This window comes from Macaca nemestrina, chromosome 8 (assembly GCF_043159975.1).
Source record: "Macaca nemestrina isolate mMacNem1 chromosome 8, mMacNem.hap1, whole genome shotgun sequence".
In the NCBI taxonomy this organism is placed as follows: domain Eukaryota; kingdom Metazoa; phylum Chordata; class Mammalia; order Primates; family Cercopithecidae; genus Macaca; species Macaca nemestrina.
The window spans coordinates 496,933-515,124 of record NC_092132.1 but is presented as its reverse complement, the minus strand read 5'-3'; the positions used below and the strand labels follow the sequence as shown (position 1 = coordinate 515,124).

The window sequence follows — 18,192 nt, the reverse complement described above, 5'->3', positions numbered from 1 at the left end:
TTTCTTGCAGGGAGAAGGCCACCCTTTCCTTAGGGAGATTGGGGGGTCCAAGATGTGAACAGAGGTGGAGTGTTCACACCATCCTACGGCCTGCAACCCCAGTGAGAAGACCCCAGCCGTGTTTCTCTTTGGAGTGGCCCATCCATAACATTCTGCCTAAAAAAGCAGGGTCCTGGAGTTCCAGGGCTTCTCACTGCACAGGGCGCGGGACGCACCTCTTGTCTCTTGGGAAGTACCAGGAGCCCAGCCTCTCAGGCGCTGGGGGATGCAGAGTGTGGGGACTGTAAGCCCTGGGAGATGGGGCGGTGAGGGGCGCTGTGGGGCAGGGTGGTGTGGGAACTGAAGGTGGGGGCGCTATAGAGGATAGGGGGGTAGTGTGTTGTAGGGCAGGGCGGTGTGGGGGATGGAAGGGGCAGGGCAGTGGGGCGGGGCCATTGGCCGGGCCTTGGGGCTGGCGCTGCGAGGCGGGATGGTGTGGGGGGCTATGGGAAGGGGCACTCTGGGGAGCTGTGGGGTGGGGTGTTGTGGGGCACCTTGGGGCGGGCCGGTGTGTGGGTGCTGTGTGGGTGGGGCAATGTGGAGGGTCATAGGTTAGGGCCTTGAGGTGGGGGTGGGAGGCGGTGGGGCGCTGTGGGGTATTGTGGGGTGGGGCCTGGCGCTGTCAGGGGCTGTGGGGCTGAGGGACCCGAGGTTGAGGCCTTGTGAGGCGCTGTGGGGCGCGGCGCTGTGGGAGGCTTAGGGGGCTGGTGGGCTGGGGCACGGAGGGGAGGCTGTGTGGGCGCTCGGCGGCAGGGCGGGGCGGGGTGCTGGTGGGCTAGGGAATGGGAGGGCAGCGTGGTGGGCTTAGGGGACGGGAGGGTGGGACGGTCTGGGCACCATGGCGGCCTGGGTGGGCTGGATCAGTGCCCAAGTTAACTTCCCGTCACCAATGGACATGAGGTTTAGGTAGGAAAGCGGGCTTCTCACAAGAATAAAATCCATCAAGGTTCTCTGTCTCCACCGCATGCCTCAGACACAGCGCCTTCCTCCGGGCTGGAACCTGTCGGGGGCCCCCAGCCTGTCCGGGGCCGCTGTCGTCCAGGAAGGAGAGAGCTGTGCCCAGAGAGGAGACAGAACTCTTTCTCCGTGAATCGCATTCTTTTCTGTGCCGGATGATTTACATTCCGGGAACAAACGGGGCCGCATCTCACAGTGCTGCAGGATGCCAGTGGTGCAAACAGTCGGCGACCCGGCCATTTCCTGAGGGTCTCAGGCGTCCCACCCAGCGGCCGCTCCCGCTTCCCTATCCGTCACCTCCTCGGTCTCCCACCAAGGCGCCAACTTTCCAGACTCTCGCCGGTCCTCGACAGCACCCATTCAGTCTCCGCCCCTGGAGATCCCAGGCCGTACTCCGGGCCAGAAAAGAAGGCGGGTACGACCGCGATGTCGGGTCCTCGCTTGGCTGCGCCTTCTCCTGAGGGAGCCAGGCCGGGGGGAGGGGAATCACCGAGGCCTCGGTCTTCCCGCGTCCTAGAGCGGCCGGGCGAGCCTCACTTCCGGCCTGTGACCTGCCGACCTGTGCTCGTCCCACCAGTCGGGCGATGAGTTGGTCTGACTGGTGGCCCCTGGCACCAGGCTTCCCCATGGGCACTGGAGCAGGCGGACAGGGGTGGGGCCCCGCGAGCGACACGGAAGGGTCAGGGTGGCGGAGCGGACCCTGTGGAGGCGGGGTCACTGTGCTCCTGCGAAGGGCCTTCGGGGGTGGAGTCTATCAAGGGTGCGGGGGCGTGGTCACGGAGCGGGGCCAATAAAAGGTGACGGTGGCGGGCCGGTGCCTATGAAGGGCGAGGGGTGTGGTCACAGGGCGGGATCTACAAGGGATGCAGGGGCGAGGCCGGGTCTCTGAAGGATGTGCGGTCGCGGGGCGGAGTCTATAAAGGACAAGGGGCGTGTCCCTGGGTGGGGTGAGAGGTGTGGTCATGGGGTGCAGGTCTATGTAGGCTGAGGAGCTTGTTCCCCGAGTGAGGGTCTGTGAAGGGTGAGGGCGTGTTCCTGGGGTGGGGGTGTTTGTGAAGGATGAGAGTTTTTCTGGCATGAGGGGCTGGTGAAGGGTGAGGGGCGTTTTCCCGGCTTGAGGGTCTGTGAAGAGTGAGAGCCGTGTTGCCGCTGGTGCAGGTCTGTGAAGGGTGAGGGGCGCGTTCCCGGAATGAGGGTCTGTGAAGGGTGAGGGGCGTGTTCCTGGGGTGGGGGTGTTTGTGAAGGATGAGAGTTTTTCCGGCATGAGGGACTGTTAAGGGAGAGGGGTGTTTTCCTGGCTTGAGGGTCTGTGAAGGCTGAGAGCCATGTTGCCGGTGGTGCGGGTCTGTGAAGGGTGAGGAGAGTGTTCCTGGAGCAGGATATGTGAAGGGTGAATGACGTGCTTTCGGGTGAGGTTAGTGCAGGACGAGCGGAGTTGTCTCGGGGCTGTGTCCTCTAAGGTGGGGACGTGGTTTCTGGGCGGGGTCCGCCATTTTGTCTGGTGAAAGTGAGAAAGGGAGGGTCCAGGGACAAGCGAGACTCCCACCTCTGGCCTCATCCTCCAGCCCTGCGTTTTCCCCACTTGTACTGCCAGAAAGCTGAGTGGTGGCAGTCACTTTTGGAGTCTTCCTGAGACGATCCACCAATATAAAGTAAACTCGAGGAGGTGAGAGGAAATCATTCGTTCATTCATTGATTCCACTCAAGGGTCACCCAGGGCTCCTCTCTCAGCTCTTCTCACGTCCAATGCCCTACAAGATATCTGGAAGCCGCCCTGCTGTCCTTGCACGGCTCTTGGGCCGGAAGCGTGCGGGGGGTGGTGGGGGCCAGGGAATAGCCTAAAGAGGGAAATGTGGAGCAGAGCCTGGCTCTGTCTGTGCAGGACTCTCCTCTCAAGCATGAATGGCCATGGGGTGGTGATGACAGGTGGTACCTCCGACTTAGCGAACGTGGAGCACTAAGATAGGAAAAGGCCACTGGACCCTGGACCACAGGTTTCCTCCCCTGTCCTCTCCTGCCTCCACACTGCCCTCTGTAGGAAGCCAGAGTGGTGTCTTCTATTGCTACTTCTTAGAAATAAATGCTTATTCCCTGGTGTCGCAAGGACGAGTCAGCATTTAGACAAAAAGTTCTCTCAGCAAGGCAACTTTACTTTCTGCAGAAATGGTACTGCTTGCCAGCAGTCTCGCCACAGAGTACACCGAACAAAGGGAGACAGGAATATTTATCCCTAATGCATGAGGCCCCTACTGCTGTGTCCTGTCTCCATTGGCTGGAGTTGAACCTCACATTCTAGGCTGAATTTGATTGGCTAACAATTTAAAACTTCCTAAATAGGTAAAGTCAATGAGGAACAAAGGAAAAGAGGAAGTTGCTTACGAAAGGACTTTAGAACAGTAATAACATTTCCAAATAAGGAAGGGGCATAGGCTGCAAGCTGGGACATGTCTGGGCATGTCCAGCACGAATATTTTGGTTAAGGTAAAAGGACACAGAATGTACTACATACCTGTGAACATGTCTAACACAAATACTGAAGTCAGAGTATACAGGCATACTGTATGCTTATTCCGTTACATTTGCTATATAAAGCTTAACAGAGTTATCACTATAAAATAAGGAGCTTGAACAGAACTAGCTCGGGGAGAAAATACCAATAACATTTCTGATTTGAAGTAGAAACTTTGAAGAGGAGCTTTTTACTTTCCACACTGCTCGTGATTTTGAGAATGTTCAAATCCACAAAAAAGTATTATGAACATCATAAACCCTTCATTTAGATTCTACAGTCGTTTGCCACACTGGCTGTATCTTTGAATATATTTACTTTTTGTTGCTGAAAAGTAATTTGAAAATACCGTTGACCCTTGAATAATACAGGGGTTGGGGCAGTGACCCCTGTGCAGTTGAAAATTAAAGCATAACTTTTGACTCCCCTAAAATTTAACTACTAATAGCCTACTGTTGACTGGAAGCCTTATGCATAATATAGTCAATTAACATATTTTTATATGTATTATATACTCTATTCTTTTTTTTTTTTTTTTTGAGACGGAGTCTTGCTCTGTCGCCCAGGCTGGAGTACAGTGGCACCATCTCGGCTCACTGCAAGCTCCGCCTCCCGGGTTCACGCCATTCTCCTGCCTCAGCCTCCTGAGTAGCTGGGACTACAGGCACCCGCCTCCGTGCCCAGCTAATTTTTTTGTTTTAGTAGAGATGGGGTTTCACTGTGGTCTCGATCTCTTGACCTCATGATCCACCCGCCTCCGCCTCCCAAAGTGCTGGGATTACAGGCGTGAGCCACCGTGCCCGGCTACTCTATTCTTAAAATAAGCTGGAGAAAAGAAAATGGTGTTCAGAAAATCACAAGGAAGAGATAATATATTTAATATTCATTAAGTGAAAGTGGGTCATCCTCATTGTCTTCACCTTCAGTAGTCCGAAGAAGAGGAGGATTGGTCTTGCAATCTCAGGGGTGACTGAGGCGGAAGAAAATCCAATTATAACTAACCCTCGCAGTTCAAACCTGTGTTGTTCCAGGGTCCGCTGTAATTTGTAGACATCATGGCACTTTCCCTTAGGTACCTCAGCCTATTTCCTAGAGGTGAGGACATTCTCTTACATGATAGCAATACTTTATTTCACCTGAGAGAATTAACAATAATCCCGTGGTCACCTGGCACGGTGACTCATGCCTGTAATCCTAGCACTTTGGGAGGCTGAGGCGGGCGGATCGCAAGGTCAAGAGATTAAGGCCATCCTGGCCAACATGGTGAAACCCTGTCTCTACTAAAAATTAGCTGGGTGTGTTGGCATGCGCCTGTAGTCCCAGCTACTCAGGAGGCTGAGGCAGGAGAATCACTTGAATCAGGAGGCAGAGGTTGCAGTGAGCCAAGATCGCGCCACTGCACTCCAGCCTGTCGACGGAGTAAGACTCCATCTCAAAACAAACAAACAAACAATCCCATGGTCACAAAACTCTTATTTCTCCAATTTCTCCAATTGTCTCTAAAATATCTGCATAGCTGGGTTTTTCCCCTCTAATTCAGAAGCTAATCAAATCAAAGTTGCATGTTGCATTTAATTGTGTCTCTTCAGGCTCCTTTTTTTTTTTTTCCTTTTTTTTTTTGAAACCAGGTCTCACTCTGTCCCTAAGGCTGGAGTGCAGTGGCGCGATCACGGCTTATTGCATCCTCAACCTCCCAGGCTTAGGTGATCCTCCCACCTCAGCCTCCCGAGTAGCTGGAACTACAAGAATGTGCCACCATGCCTAGCTAATTTTTTGTATTTTTTTTATAGAGACCAAGTCTCACCATATTGCTCAGGCTAGTCTCAAACTCCTGGACTCAAAGGCTTTACCTGCCTTGGCCTCCCAAAGTGCTAGGATTACAGGCCTAAGCCACCGCATCTCGCTGGCTCTTTTAATCTGGAATAGCTTCCCTGCTTTTTGTTTCTCTTTAGGACACTGACTTGTGACCACGTGTGGCCATCTATCTGTGTTATACTCCATGTTCTGGGTGTAACCTGGAGCCCACACAGATTAACACTCCCTGTCCTTCATGCCCCAGTGGGTGGAGTCGTGGTCTCTGCTGTCCATGAGGCAGAGGTCGTTGAGGTGACATGCAACCAATTATGGCCTGTCCCCTAGCGGCTGGGGGCAGACCCCTGCTGACCACCTTTCCCGGGTCCAGCTCAGGCCATGCCCCTCCACCCGCAACCACGATGCCATGGTGGCTTCTTTTGTGGTGGCCTCTTTCGAAGGGGTTCAAGGAGGCTGCAGAGCTGAGGCGTCAAGATGGACAGGGCCATGGGCCAGGGGCCTGGTGAGGAAGCCAATTTACAAACCCAAGTCACAGTGGGCTGAGCCAGGGGCGGGCAGAGACTGGGAGACCAAGGACCAGGGTGGTGATTGGGGGTGGGAGGTGCCCTGGCCTCAGGCAGGGGTGGGGGCGGCTGAGGAGGAGGGGAGCAGGTGGAGGGGTGAGCCGCCATCCCTTGCCATTCCCACCCTGGGGCCTGCTGCCAGCTCTACCAAAAGGGTTTTCTCCAGGCCTGAACTATAGGTCCTCCTGCTGGCAACTCTGAGGATGCACACCCCTCCAGCATGACTCCAGCCCCTCTTGAACATGCCTCACCCCTGCAAGGCATTGATTTGAGGTGCCCTAGGGAGGAGGGCAAGCTGGAGACCCGAGGGAGCCCGCAGTGGACCCGAACTCTGGGGGTGGGAGAGGGTACCAGGGGGAGGTGTTGCCAGGCAGGGTCAGGGTCAGGTCACATCCCCCAGACTCCAAGCAGCAGAGGCACAGTATCACCCTTGAACCTGAATTCAAGGGCTCTGCAGCAGCACTAAGCCCAGGTGAGAAGGTCTTGGGGGCAAGTACCCTTCATGCTGAAGGAAATGCAGGGTCACCAGCCTCCTAAGACAGCTTGTGACCTGGGGCCGCTGCAGCACACAGGTCTGCGGGGCATGGGCTTGCCCTTCTGTGTCTTCCTTTTGACACCCTGCCTCTAACCTTCCCAGGAGGAGCCCAGCGATGGTGGCTGAGCCCCAGGTGAGCTGACCTTTGGGGAACAGTTGCTGCCCAAGGCCTCTCCCCCTCAGCCTGGAGCCCCTTGCCCAGCAGACCCTTGGGGCCCTGAGAACAGAATCTCCCTCCCCAGATGCAGGCCCAACCCACTGGCTGCCCCTTCCACAGAGCTGAGCAGGGTGCAGGGCCCTGAAGGGAGAGCCCAGTTTTGAGAGCTCTGTGTTTCCATAGTCACACTTTCCCTGCCCAACCTACCCCTAGCTCTTTTCCTAAACATCTGCCTGGAAGGTAGGGAGACGCACACAGAGCCTTTTGCTAGAAATTCAGTCCAAGCTGCAAGGTGTGCCTGCCCTTGGGCAGGGGTGAGGCTCTCTGGGCAGTGAGCACCTGTGATTTTAGGGCACAGTGATGTTTGAGGAGGTGGCCATGTACCTCACACAGGAGGAGGGGCAGCACCTGGGACCCCCTCAGAGAGCACTCCACCAGGATGTGATGCTGGAGAACCACTGCACCCTAACAGCTCTGGATAAGCATCACATGGTGGGTTTCAGGTCCCTGCTCCCCATCCCCAGGTGACTGGTCCCTTGGGCTCTCTTGACTCATAGACCAAACATCCCCAGTCCATGGGTATGGTACATCCCCAGTACCCATGTCCCAGCAGGGAGTGCCCAATGATCTCATCACCCATTCTTCTCGAGACCGCCTCTGGATCCCCCTCCTCTTGCAGCCTCTGTGGCCCTCAGCCAGGGGCAGCTCAGATATTCCAGCACTGACCATTATCTTCTTGATAAACAGGTTTTTCAGTGTCCACACTCAGGGTTATTTCCCAGCGGGAGCAGGGGAAAATGCCATGGGTCATTGCTCTGCCAGGGCCTCCCTGCACAGGTGAGTGAGGAGGTAGGTGTCTCAGGGGAAGCCGTGATGTGTTGTGCATGTGAGCTGTGAGGGGGGAGTTTGAATGGCCAGCTGAGAGACCCCTGATTGTCTCTTCTGGCTCCCGTCCTGGCCCCACCTTCCCTCTGAGGAGAAGTGCAAGCCCATTGTGCTACTCCTTGTGCAGCTACTCAGGTGGGACAGCCATTTTCTAGTGGTGACCAGGCTTCCCTGATGAGCTGATTAACGCTTACATGTCAAAGTACAAACAAAACTCCACATTGTGTTCACATGGGAGCATGCCTCCAGCACCCTCTCCTATTTCCACAGTTTGCACGCTGCTTGCATGCAGGCATTCTTCTAGGTGCTGGGGTTAAGTATAAGCAAAACCAAGTCCTTGTCTTCAGGGAGTGTACATTTTGGTTTGTGCAGAACATCGTAGTTTGGGGAAGAATGATTTACCCTGCCCTGATGTCCTATCATATTGTTGGTCTCCACATTAGAATGCTAAGGGACAGGGACTTCATTCATTCACCAAGTCCCTGGTACCTCAGGCAGTGCCAGGCACCCAGGAGGCACCTGGCAAACACTGCTGGAATGAATCCCTAGTTCTTTAGTTGTCAGTTCCTGCTTTGTGCACTGTGCCATCAAGGTGCCGCAAGTATCTGTGTGAGAAGGCATTTGCCCTCAGAATTTCAGTCCAGTCAGAGAGAGATGGACACACACAACTAAGCGTGATACAAGACAAATGGAATAAAGTCATTAACAGAAGGGAAAATAAAACTCAACTCAGGCTGGCAAATATGAGCTGCACAGAAATTTGCTTTGGCTCAATCAGTTTCTTCTTTCACAGAGAAACTTTTAATTTCCATTCTTTGTTTCAGATTCTTAGGTCAAGACAAAGCATAAACAATCAACTCCAACAGAAAAATCTGAAGAACAATTACAAGGAGTAACTCAGGAGATTTTCCCAAGAGGCAATCCAGAGGAGTTTGAGTTTCGATCAGCTTGCAGGATTGAGACAGGAGCAGAATATTGCTGGAAAAAATTCACAATAAAGACCGGGATGGCCGTGCGCGGTGGCTCACGCCTGTAATCCCAGCACTTTGGGAGGCTGAGGTGGGCAGATCATGAGGTCAGGAGATTGAGACCATCCTGGTTAACACCATGAAACCCCGTCTCTACTAAAAATACAAAAAATTAGCTGGGCGTGGTGGCGGGCGCCTGTAGTCCCAGCTACTCAGGAGACTGAGGCAGGAGAATAGCCAGAACCCGGGAGGCGGAGCTTGCAGTGAGCCGAGACTGCGCCACTGTACTCCAGCCTGCAGCCTGGGCGACACAGCGAGACTCCGTCTCAAAAAACAAACAAAAAAAACCAGGATGAAGTTATTTCCCCAAAAGAGAGGTTCGAGGCAAGTGGTCAGCTCCCACTTGAAAATCAATGCAGCAGACAAATACCAGGAATGTAATAAATTGGAGAAAAGTTTGTCTCTGGGCACAAAACCTGTTGTACGTCTGAGGGACAGGCCAGAAGAGAGAGCCAGTAGATGGAGGATGGGTGGCTGAGGCTTTCCATGTGAGTCATGTCTGAGTGGACATCAAGCAGTTACCAGTGGGTCAAAGCCCCATGGATGTCATGTGTGTGGGAAGTCTTTCAGCAAGAACTCACACCTTACTTGGCATCAGATAATTCATACTACAGAGAAGCCTTGTGTATGTATTGAATGTGGGGAAAAAAATCACAACTCAAGCCTTATACAACATCAGAAAATTCACTGTGGATGGTGAAACCCTATCTCTACTAAAAATACAAAAATTATCTGGGTGTGGTGGTGCATGCCCATAATCCCAGCTACTCAGGAGGCTGAAGCAGAAGAATTGCTTGAACTAGGGAGGCGGAGGTTGCAGTGAGCTGAGATTGCGGCACTGCACTCCAGCCTGCGTGACAGAGTGAGATTCCATCTAAAAAAAAAAAAAGGCCAGGCGCGGTGGCTCACGCCTGTAATCCCAGCACTTTGGGTGGCTGAGGCGGGCAGATCACAAGGTCAGGAGATTGAGACTATCCTGGCTAACACGGTGAAACCCCTTCTCTACTAAAAATACAAAAATAAATTAGCCAGGCATGGTGGCGGGCGCTTGTAGTCCCAGCTACTTGGGAGGCTGAGGCAGGAGAATGGCGTGAACCTGGGAGGCGGAGCTTGCAGTGAGCAGAGATCACGCCACTGCACTCCAGCCTGGGAGACAGTGAGACTCCGTCTCAAAAAAAAAAAAAGGAAAAGAAAATTTATGGTGGAGAGAAACACTATGTGTGTAGTGAATTTGGCAAGGGCTTTAGGGAGACATCAAAACTTGTTAAACATCAGATAATTCATACTGGAGAAAAGCCCTATGGGTGGAATGAATATGGCACAGCTTTTAGTGGGAATTCAAACCTTATTAAACACCAACTGATACATACTGGAGAGAAGCCCTATAAATGTATTGAGTGTGGGAAAGCCTTTAATCCGAAAGCAAATCCCAGGCAATATCAGAGAATTCGTACAGGAGAGAAACTTTTTGAATGTAAAGAGTGTGGAAAAAGCTTCAGTCAGCCATCACACATGATTCATAATCAAAGGATGCATTTTTGAGAGAAGCCCTAAAAATGCAATGAGTGCGGAAGGGGCTTCAAACATCACACCGGATTGATCATCAAAGAATACACACTGGAGAGAAAACTTACTTGTGTGTCATGTGTGGGAGAGGCTTCATTGAGATGTCACACTTGATTCATTGCCATAGAACACATTCTGTAGAGAAGCCACACGCATGTAGTGAATGTGGGAAATGCTTCAACCAGAGCTCAACTCTTACTAGACATTAGGTTATTCACACTATGGAGAGCGAATATAAGTTAAAGGAATGTGCGCAGGCTTTCAGGGTGAGCTAGCTTCTCAGTCACTATCTCACAAATTCTACTGGAGAGGAACCCCTCAATTCATACAGGAGGGAAAAGCATCCAAGAATGCAACAAAGGTGGGAAGCGTTTCATTGTAGCTCATTATACAATGTCATGAGAGTTCCTATTGGAGAGAACCCCGATGGATGTAATGAATGTTGAAAAAACATTTAGTTGGAACTCACATATTATTTACAATGAGATAATTCATAGAGAATATAATGGATATGAGAGGCTTTGGTGTACTGTGGGAAGTAGGTGAAAATGTGGGTTCCTGCTGTTGCCCTTTTGAATAAACTGCCCTAGCAGGTGCTTGCCGCAGGGTGGCCATGCTCTGTAGGGAATCTTGCTTTAGACTGGGATTGTCAGATGGAGACAAAGCCTTATTCCTGGCTGGGAATGCCACTGGAAATGCTAGGGGAGACCAGGATCCATGGTGTGGCCTGATCTCAAATATGCAGAAACCAGAAGCAGAGACCAGACCCACAGAGAGGCAGATAAATGCAACCCCCAAAGTGGATGCACAGGAAAATGGAAAACTATTAGAGTTAGTGTTGGGTCCCCAAAGCTGCCTTTTTATCCTGAACAATGATGAGCAATGACTCAAGGTCTTCGTGAAACCAAACAGAATAGCTGAGGTAGCTTCCTATACCTCTGCACCAAGTTTCTTAAATCTGAAAGCATGTAGAATGAGTGTCAGCCACACCAATATGTAGGATCTGTATTTTCATCAGAAGGCAATCCATTGCGGCTACTGGCTACACTGAAAACATAAAATTATTTTAACATAAGCCTTCAGCAGCTTAGGATAAAATAAAATCCTTGACTTTAGAATGAAGTTTTCACTATGAAATGAAATCAAGGCTGGGCACAGTGGCTTCCGCCTGTAATCCCAGCATTCTGAGAGACCAAGATGGATCCCTTGAGGCCAGGACTTTGAGACCAGCCTGGCAACATGGTGAGACCCCATCTCTACAAAGAAATAAAGTTAGCCAGGTATGGTGGTGGGTACCTGCCATCCCAGCTACTTGGGAGGCTGAGGTGAAAGGATCATTTGAACCCAGGAGGTTGAGGCTGGAGTGAGCCATGGTTGTACCACTGTACTCTGGCCTAGGCAACAAAGCAAGTCTCTGTCCCAAAAATATATGTGTTAAAGATTACTTATATCTAGTTCACACCTCCCAAAGGTAATTCGAATTGAAATAGTGATGCATACAATAATGTCATTAAAGTAGAAACACAAAATAAAGGATTATAAAGCCATTGATGGTAAGAGCAATTGATTTTGTGAACTTCAAATCATAGATATAACTGAATAGTTCATTGCTTATACAAAGTAGCTGTTGAAAAGTTTCTGACTGACTGGGCGCAGTGGCTTATGCCTACAATCCCAGCACTTTTGGAGGCCAAGGCAGGTGGATCACTTGAGAACAGCCCAGCCAACATGGAGAAACTCTGTCTCTACTAAAAATACAAAAATCAGCCAGGCGTGGTGGTGTACGCCTGTAATCCCAGCTACTCCAGTGAATCAAGAGAATTGCTTGAACCCAGGAAGCAGAGGTTGCAGTGAGCTGAGATCACACCACTGCACTCCAGCCTAGGTGACGGAGTGAAACTCGTCTCAAAAAAAAGTTTCTGGTTAGATTTTTCCTCTAGGCACAGTCTGAGGGGAAAGGAAGAAAGCTTTGAGAGGAACACAGCTATGAAATGCATCCATCTGCCCCTCCTTCGTCATCAGACAATGGCACAACCTGAGCCAGGGATGACCCTCTGTCTTCCAAGGCTTGAGGTGCAGAGAAGAGTAGCCAGACCCACATACTCTCCAGGGTTCCACCCCTAGTCCTGGGTGTAAGAAACAAGCTGTTGCCTTCTGTCTAAAAAAAAATAAAAATAAAAAAAAAATTAAAAAAAAAAAAAAAAAGGGAGGGGCTGGGCACGGTGGTTCACGCCTGTAATCCCAACACTTTTGGAGGCTGAGGCAGGAGGATCACTTGAGGCCAGGAGTTCAAGACTAGCCTAGGCTACAAATTGAGACCCTGTCTCTACAAAAAAAAAAAAAAAAAATTAAAAATTAGTCGGGTGTGGTGGCCTGCATGTGTATTTCCAGATACTTGGGAGGCTGAGGCAGGAGGATCGCTTGAGCCAGGAGTTTGAGACTACAGTGAGCCATGACTGCACCACTGAACTCCAGTTGGTGATAGAGACCTCCTGGTCTCTAAAAAAATTGTTCAAAAGGGAGGGGAGGGTAGACTCTTGAGTCTTGTCTACAATTCTCTACTCCTCACAGGGAAAACGGACCTTACATTCACAAAAGGGGAGCCGCAGCAGCTGCTGTCACCAACAGGTGCTTCTGTGCATCACTGATTTCTGTCTGGCTCACTCTCTTCCACTTGTCCTGTTGTGCATACCATTGGATGCCAGGTGACACTTGACAAGGTCGTAAGTGCCACAGGACTTGCAGTGAAGGGAAGGGTTGATTGGGGAAGAGGAGTTAGGAAGGTTTGGATGAAGAATTACAACTGGGCCTTGAAGGATTGACAAGATGATAGCAGAAGGAACACAGATGAGCTGGGAAGAGGCCGATTCTCTCAGATGCCACGGGGTTGGGAGTGTGACTGAGGACCGGGGCAGGACCAGGATCCTGCAAGGCCAGGCTCTGCTGGGGAGTGTGTTCAGTTCTGGAGCCATGGGAGTTGTAGGATATTTTGAACCAGGAGGGTTTCAGAATTCCTCTTCAAGGCCATCTGGGTACGTGGTCTGCGAAGCACCTGGCAGCTCCCTGTGCCCACAAAGGTACTGTGCTCCATGGTGTGCATAGCTCTTCTCCTCACCTGTCAGCCAGGTGTCACAGCTACACTGCCCTGTTCCTCAGACTATAAACTGGCTTCTTGATTACCCTCATGGCTCCTTTTCCTTCACATGAGATTTTATGGTAAAAACAAACAAACAAAAAAAGAACCCACACTGGTTGTGGCTGAATGCTGTGGTCAAGGGTCTGGGCCATAGCGCACTTGTACTGGGGAGATCAGCAGGGAGGTTACTGAGAGGCAAACTCACCTGCCCAGAGTCTGGACAGTGGCTCTGCAGGCTCTGATACCTGATTCTTCCCTCATGCTGAGATGATCCCTACATTCCAGGAAGTGGACATAGAAGACCAGAAAGCCAGGTCACAAATTGAGCCCTGCTGGAGGCTAGATTCTTAACATGTGCCCGAAAGTTGTCAGCAACCCTGGTGTTGCCACTGGGATTGTACCTCCGTTTGTGCAAAGGTTTGAGGGAAGCTGGAGGAACAGGAACCAGAACATGAGGAATGGACAGTGCCTGGACAGTATCTGCACATTACTGGTTCTTTGTCTTTCCATTTTCTTTCCTCTAAGGCTTAGAGTCCAAGCTGAATGTCAGTTTCCTCTGTGTTTCTCTAATGAATGATGAGGTTTCTGCTCATGAAATTAAAATCTCATTCTATGCCCTTTGGGACAGTAAGTTTACAGTTGATGGAAGTTTAGAATGACTCCCAAATTATTCAGTAACACATTTAAAGACAGTCTCTTGTCTGTCCCTATGATGGCCAGCCACATCGAATGTCAGAGCCTGGGGGGAGCAAAAAGAGGGTTTTGGAGTGGGACAGATGGATCTGGATCACAGACAATTTGTTTAACCTCAGTTTTCTTACCTGTGAAATGGTGATGTCAATCCTTACCTGGCACACGCAGAGCACTTAGCACCACCTGGCACATGGCAGGTGCTCCATGAATGGCAGCGACTGTTACTGTGTCCAGAGTTGGTTCCTTCCAGTGGGTTCATGGTCTTGCTGACTTCAAAAATGGAGCCACCGACCTTCACAGTGGGTGTTACAGTTCTGAAAGATGGCACGGACCCAGAGTGAGTAGCAGCAACATTTATTGTGAAGAGGAAAAGAACAAGGCTTCCACAGCAGGGAAGAAGATCTCAGTGGGTTGCCCCTGCTGGCTGAGGTGGTCAACTTTTATTCCCTTATTTGTTCCCGCCCATGTCCTGCTGATTGGTCCATTTTAAAAACCTCTAGCTAGCTCTACAGAGCACTGACTGGTGCATTTTACAAACCTCTAGCTAGCTACAGAGTGCTGATTAGTGCATTTTACAATCCCATTATAAGACAGAATAAGTTCTTCAAGTTCCCACTGGATCCAGGAAGTCCAGCTGGCTTCACTGCTCTTTGCCACCACAGTGGACTTTACTAGGCTAATGGTAAAAGGCAACTTTATCTTTGTGACTAGGAGATAACTTTTTCCCCAAATGGGTGACAAGACTAAGGTTCTGACATGTTGCTTCCGGGCTCCTGCTGTGGATATCATCAACCACAGCCACCTGGAAACATTCCCAAGATACCTATTTTTCCTACAGATATTTTTTCTACCTTCAGTCCTTAGTTCTCATTCTCCAAGGAACTCAACAGTCCTGAGCAACACTGAGGTCTCAGGGGCCTAGTTCTATCAGGGACTCTGTGGCCCCTGGCCCCTGGGTCCCTCACCTCCCACCAGGGCCGCCCCATTGGTCTCCATGCCCAGGGCGCCTCTTTCCTCTTCAACTGCCCCAGGGGCACCAGGGTCGCTTCTCACTCAACACGGTCTCTGGGTAACCTCGCGAGCGCCAGTGGCATCGCTGACCATGACGCCCCAATCTGCATCTACATCACAGCATCTTCTGCCGGCTTTAGGTCCTGTCTTCACCAGGATGTCCCACAGTCGCTTCACACTAACAGGCCCCCTTCCTCACCCGGACCTCGAGCTCCCGTCGGGGACCGTTGAACCACCGAGTGGGCGGTCAACTGGCTGTCCCAGAACGGACCGAGAGCGCGTGCGTAGACCTCCGCGGACGGCTACTTCCGGTGCGCTCCCAAGAGGTTTCTGCCCGGGTTTCCGGCGCAGGGCTCCTTTCGGACCCGAGAGAAGCACGAACTCGCCCCTGCTGCCCGCCCCGCTTTGCCCCAGCACGTCCCTGACCGGCGGAGGAGCCCCCATAAGTGGCAGTGGGCGCGATGGTGGCGGCGTGTGGCGGGGCCGTGCCCAGAAGCGCTCGCTCTCCCGGAAGGGGGGGCCGTTTCGCCCCGCCCCCGAGTCTGGGCGTCCGCATTGCCGCGTGGTCGGCGAAGCGCGCCGAGGGGGTGGTTAGGACAAAAGCGTGGGGAGGGGCCACGTCCCCGCTGCCCCAGCCAGGCGTTTCCTTGCCTCACCTGGTCGTTCCTCTAGGGCGGCAAGGCGAGGCGCCCACAGGGATGTCGCTAACGAGTCCGCGGGGCGACGCCGAGAGTGGCTTGAGGGGTCCCCGCAGGAGCCCCCGGCGCGCGCCTCTTTCAGCGCTTTCCACCTCAGTTCTGGCCCAGGGCCTCGGGTGGGTAGAGGGCGAGAAATCCTTTGCCTCAAGCATCCCCTAAATGGGTCGGAAAGATCAAAGAGAAACGTTTCTAACCTGGCGCCATCGCGTCAGCCCCTTTTTAAGAGCGCGCGTTTTCCGCGGGGTGGGAGCTGCTGTCTGACCACAAGTTTCTGGTGGCCCTAGATTCTTCGGCGCCTTAAACCTGGGGTTCCGGAAGCTGTAGCCCCCCTTTCAAAATCCGCCGGAAGCGCCTGACCCCCAGAAGTCACGCTCTGCCTTGACCTGCCCGGGAGCAGGGGCCGCGCGGAGTTTCCGCGGGACTTCCCTCTGTGGAGGTTAAAGCACGATTTGTCAAAACGCCTTAGAACTTGCAAGGCCGACCATGCGCGTCAGGGTGGGGTCCCAGAAGCAGACCGTGAGGTGAGGCTTCCTGTAATCTTGGCTTATTGGGAGGCGCAGGCTCGGCCAGTGAGGACTGGGAAGAAGAGGAGGCCAGCCCGGGTGAGCGTCGTGCAGAGGCTGCGGGATGACCGGCTCCAGTCCTGCAGGGGAGTCTGGAGCCCGCTTGGATCGGACCTCAGCGCGGTCCCGTCGGGGTGGAGGGAGCTGGGCCTTCTCTGCCTCAGCGGCTTCAGGACTCTCCCAGGAAAAGGTGAGCAGCGTCGGCCCTGGACCCAGAGAAGCAGGGGCCACATGGAACTGGGTGCGGGAAGGTGGTGAAGGGCCCAAAGGATGCGTGCATGGCCTCAGGAAGTGCCAGAAGAAAGCCTTAGTCTGAATTTGAGAATTTCTTCAGGTTTAACTTCTTGAGGGGGCGCCATACTTTTCCAAAGCAGCTGCCTCATTGTACCTTCCCATTCTGCATCTGTTCATCCATACGGCGATACATGACAGTTTCTCCACATCCTTATCAACACTTGTTATTGACCTTTTTTTAAAAATCATAGCCATAGCTGGTGGGTGTGAAGTGGTGTCGCTTTCTGGTTTTGATTTGTATTTCCTTGATAACTAACGTTGTTAAGCATCACCTCACATGCTTAATGGCCATTTGTGTATCTTTGAAGAAATATCTATTCAAATCTTTTGCCCATTTTAAAATTATTTGTCGTTTTATTGAGTTGTAAGAGTTGTTTCTCTGTTCTGGATACAAGTTCTTTAGCAGATAGATGGTTTGCAGATATTTTCACCTGCCGAGGGTTGTCTTTTCGGTTGTTTGTTTTTTGAGACGGAGTCTCGCTCTGTCGCCCAGGCTGGAGTGCAGTGGCGCCATCTGGGCTCACCGCAAACTCCGCCTCCCAGGTTCACGCCATTCTCCTGCCTCAGCCTCCCGAGTAGCTGGGACTACAGACGTGCGCCACCATCCCTGGATAGTTTTTGGTACCTTTTTTTATTTTTGCGATGGAGTCTCACTCTGTCGTCCAGGCTGGCGTGGAATGGTGCAATCTCGGCTCACCACAACCTCCGCCTCACGGGTTCAAGCGATTCTCCTGCCTCAGCCTCCCGAATAGCTGGGACTACAGGCACGCGTCACCACACCTGGCTAATTTTTATATTTTTAGTAGAGACAGGTTTTTACCGTGTTGGTAAAGCTGATCTCCAACTCCTGACCTCCTGATCCGCCCACCTCGGCCTCCCAAAATGCTGGGATTACAGGTGTGAGCCAGTGCGCCCGGCCAGTTTTTGTACTTTTTAGTAGAGATCCGGTTTTAGCATGTTGGGCGGGCCGGTCTCAAACTCCTGACCTAAGATGATCCGCCCGCGTCAGCCTCTCCAAGTGCTGGGATTACAGGCCTGAGCCCCCACGCCTGGCTGTCATCTTTTCACTTTCTTTTTTGTTTTTTGAGTTGGAGTCTGGCTCCGTCGCCCAGGCTGAAGTGCAATGGCGCGATCTTGGCTCACTGCAACTTCTGCCTCCTGGGTTCAAGCAGATCTCCCGCCTCGGCCTCCTGAGTAGCTAGGATTACAGGCACCTGCCACCACACCTGGCTAATTTTTGTATTTTTAGTAGAGACGAGGTTTCAGCATATTGGCCAGGCTGGTCTCAAACTCGTGACCTCGTGATCCGCCCGCCTTGGCCTCCCGAAGTGCTCAGGGCATTACAGGCGTGAGGCACTGTGCCCAGCTCACTTTCTTGATGGTATCATTTGCAGCACAAAAATTCTTGATTTTGATGTGGTCAATATTTCTTATTTTGTCACTTGTGCTTTTGGTATCTCTTTCAAATAACCTGCCCCTTTTGGTTTTCTTCATCTCGACTTTATTGTTTCCTTTTTTAAAATTTTCATTTTCTCATTACTACTTCTTTAGGTTTACTCTAATAATCTTTGTCTAACTTCTTAAATTGAACATTTAACTTCTTAGTATATTAATTTTTTTTAAGAGGCAGGGTCTTGCTTAGTCACCCAGGCGGGAGTGCAGTGGTGCCATCATAGCTCACTGCAGCCTCAGACTTCTGGGCTCAAGTAATCCTCTCACCTCAGGCTCCAAGTAGCCGGGACCACA

General features: G+C 51.8%; 1 protein-coding gene and 1 long non-coding RNA gene across 23 annotated transcripts in view; both read left to right on the top strand.

Annotated features, from left to right (window-relative positions):
• Positions 1–1,552: 1,552 nt before the first annotated feature.
• On the top strand, positions 1,553–8,472 carry LOC105464236 (zinc finger protein 182-like). Of its 21 annotated transcripts, none has more exons than XM_071067565.1 (6): positions 1,553–2,154; positions 2,591–2,662; positions 6,518–6,548; positions 6,924–7,064; positions 7,320–7,421; positions 8,282–8,472. In XM_071067565.1, exons 3-6 carry the CDS (start codon positions 6,531–6,533, stop codon positions 8,351–8,353), a joined length of 333 nt encoding a protein of 110 aa, XP_070923666.1. In that variant the 5' UTR covers positions 1,553–2,154; positions 2,591–2,662; positions 6,518–6,530; the 3' UTR covers positions 8,354–8,472. The 21 variants fall into 21 exon arrangements, 6 of the variants coding, with proteins under 6 accessions (XP_070923666.1, XP_070923664.1, XP_070923668.1 ...); XM_071067563.1 differs by having other exon boundaries at positions 2,562–2,662; XR_011606605.1 differs by lacking the exon at positions 6,518–6,548 and having other exon boundaries at positions 2,562–2,662; positions 7,320–7,409.
• A 7,732-nt stretch (positions 8,473–16,204) lies between these two features.
• LOC105464235 (uncharacterized) overlaps positions 16,205–18,192 on the top strand; it is a 37,171-nt gene continuing 35,183 nt past the window's right edge. For both annotated transcript variants that reach the window (XR_976720.3, XR_976719.3), the window contains exon 1: positions 16,205–16,342. This is a non-coding gene — a long non-coding RNA (uncharacterized lncRNA). The remainder of the gene's footprint in view (positions 16,343–18,192) is intronic.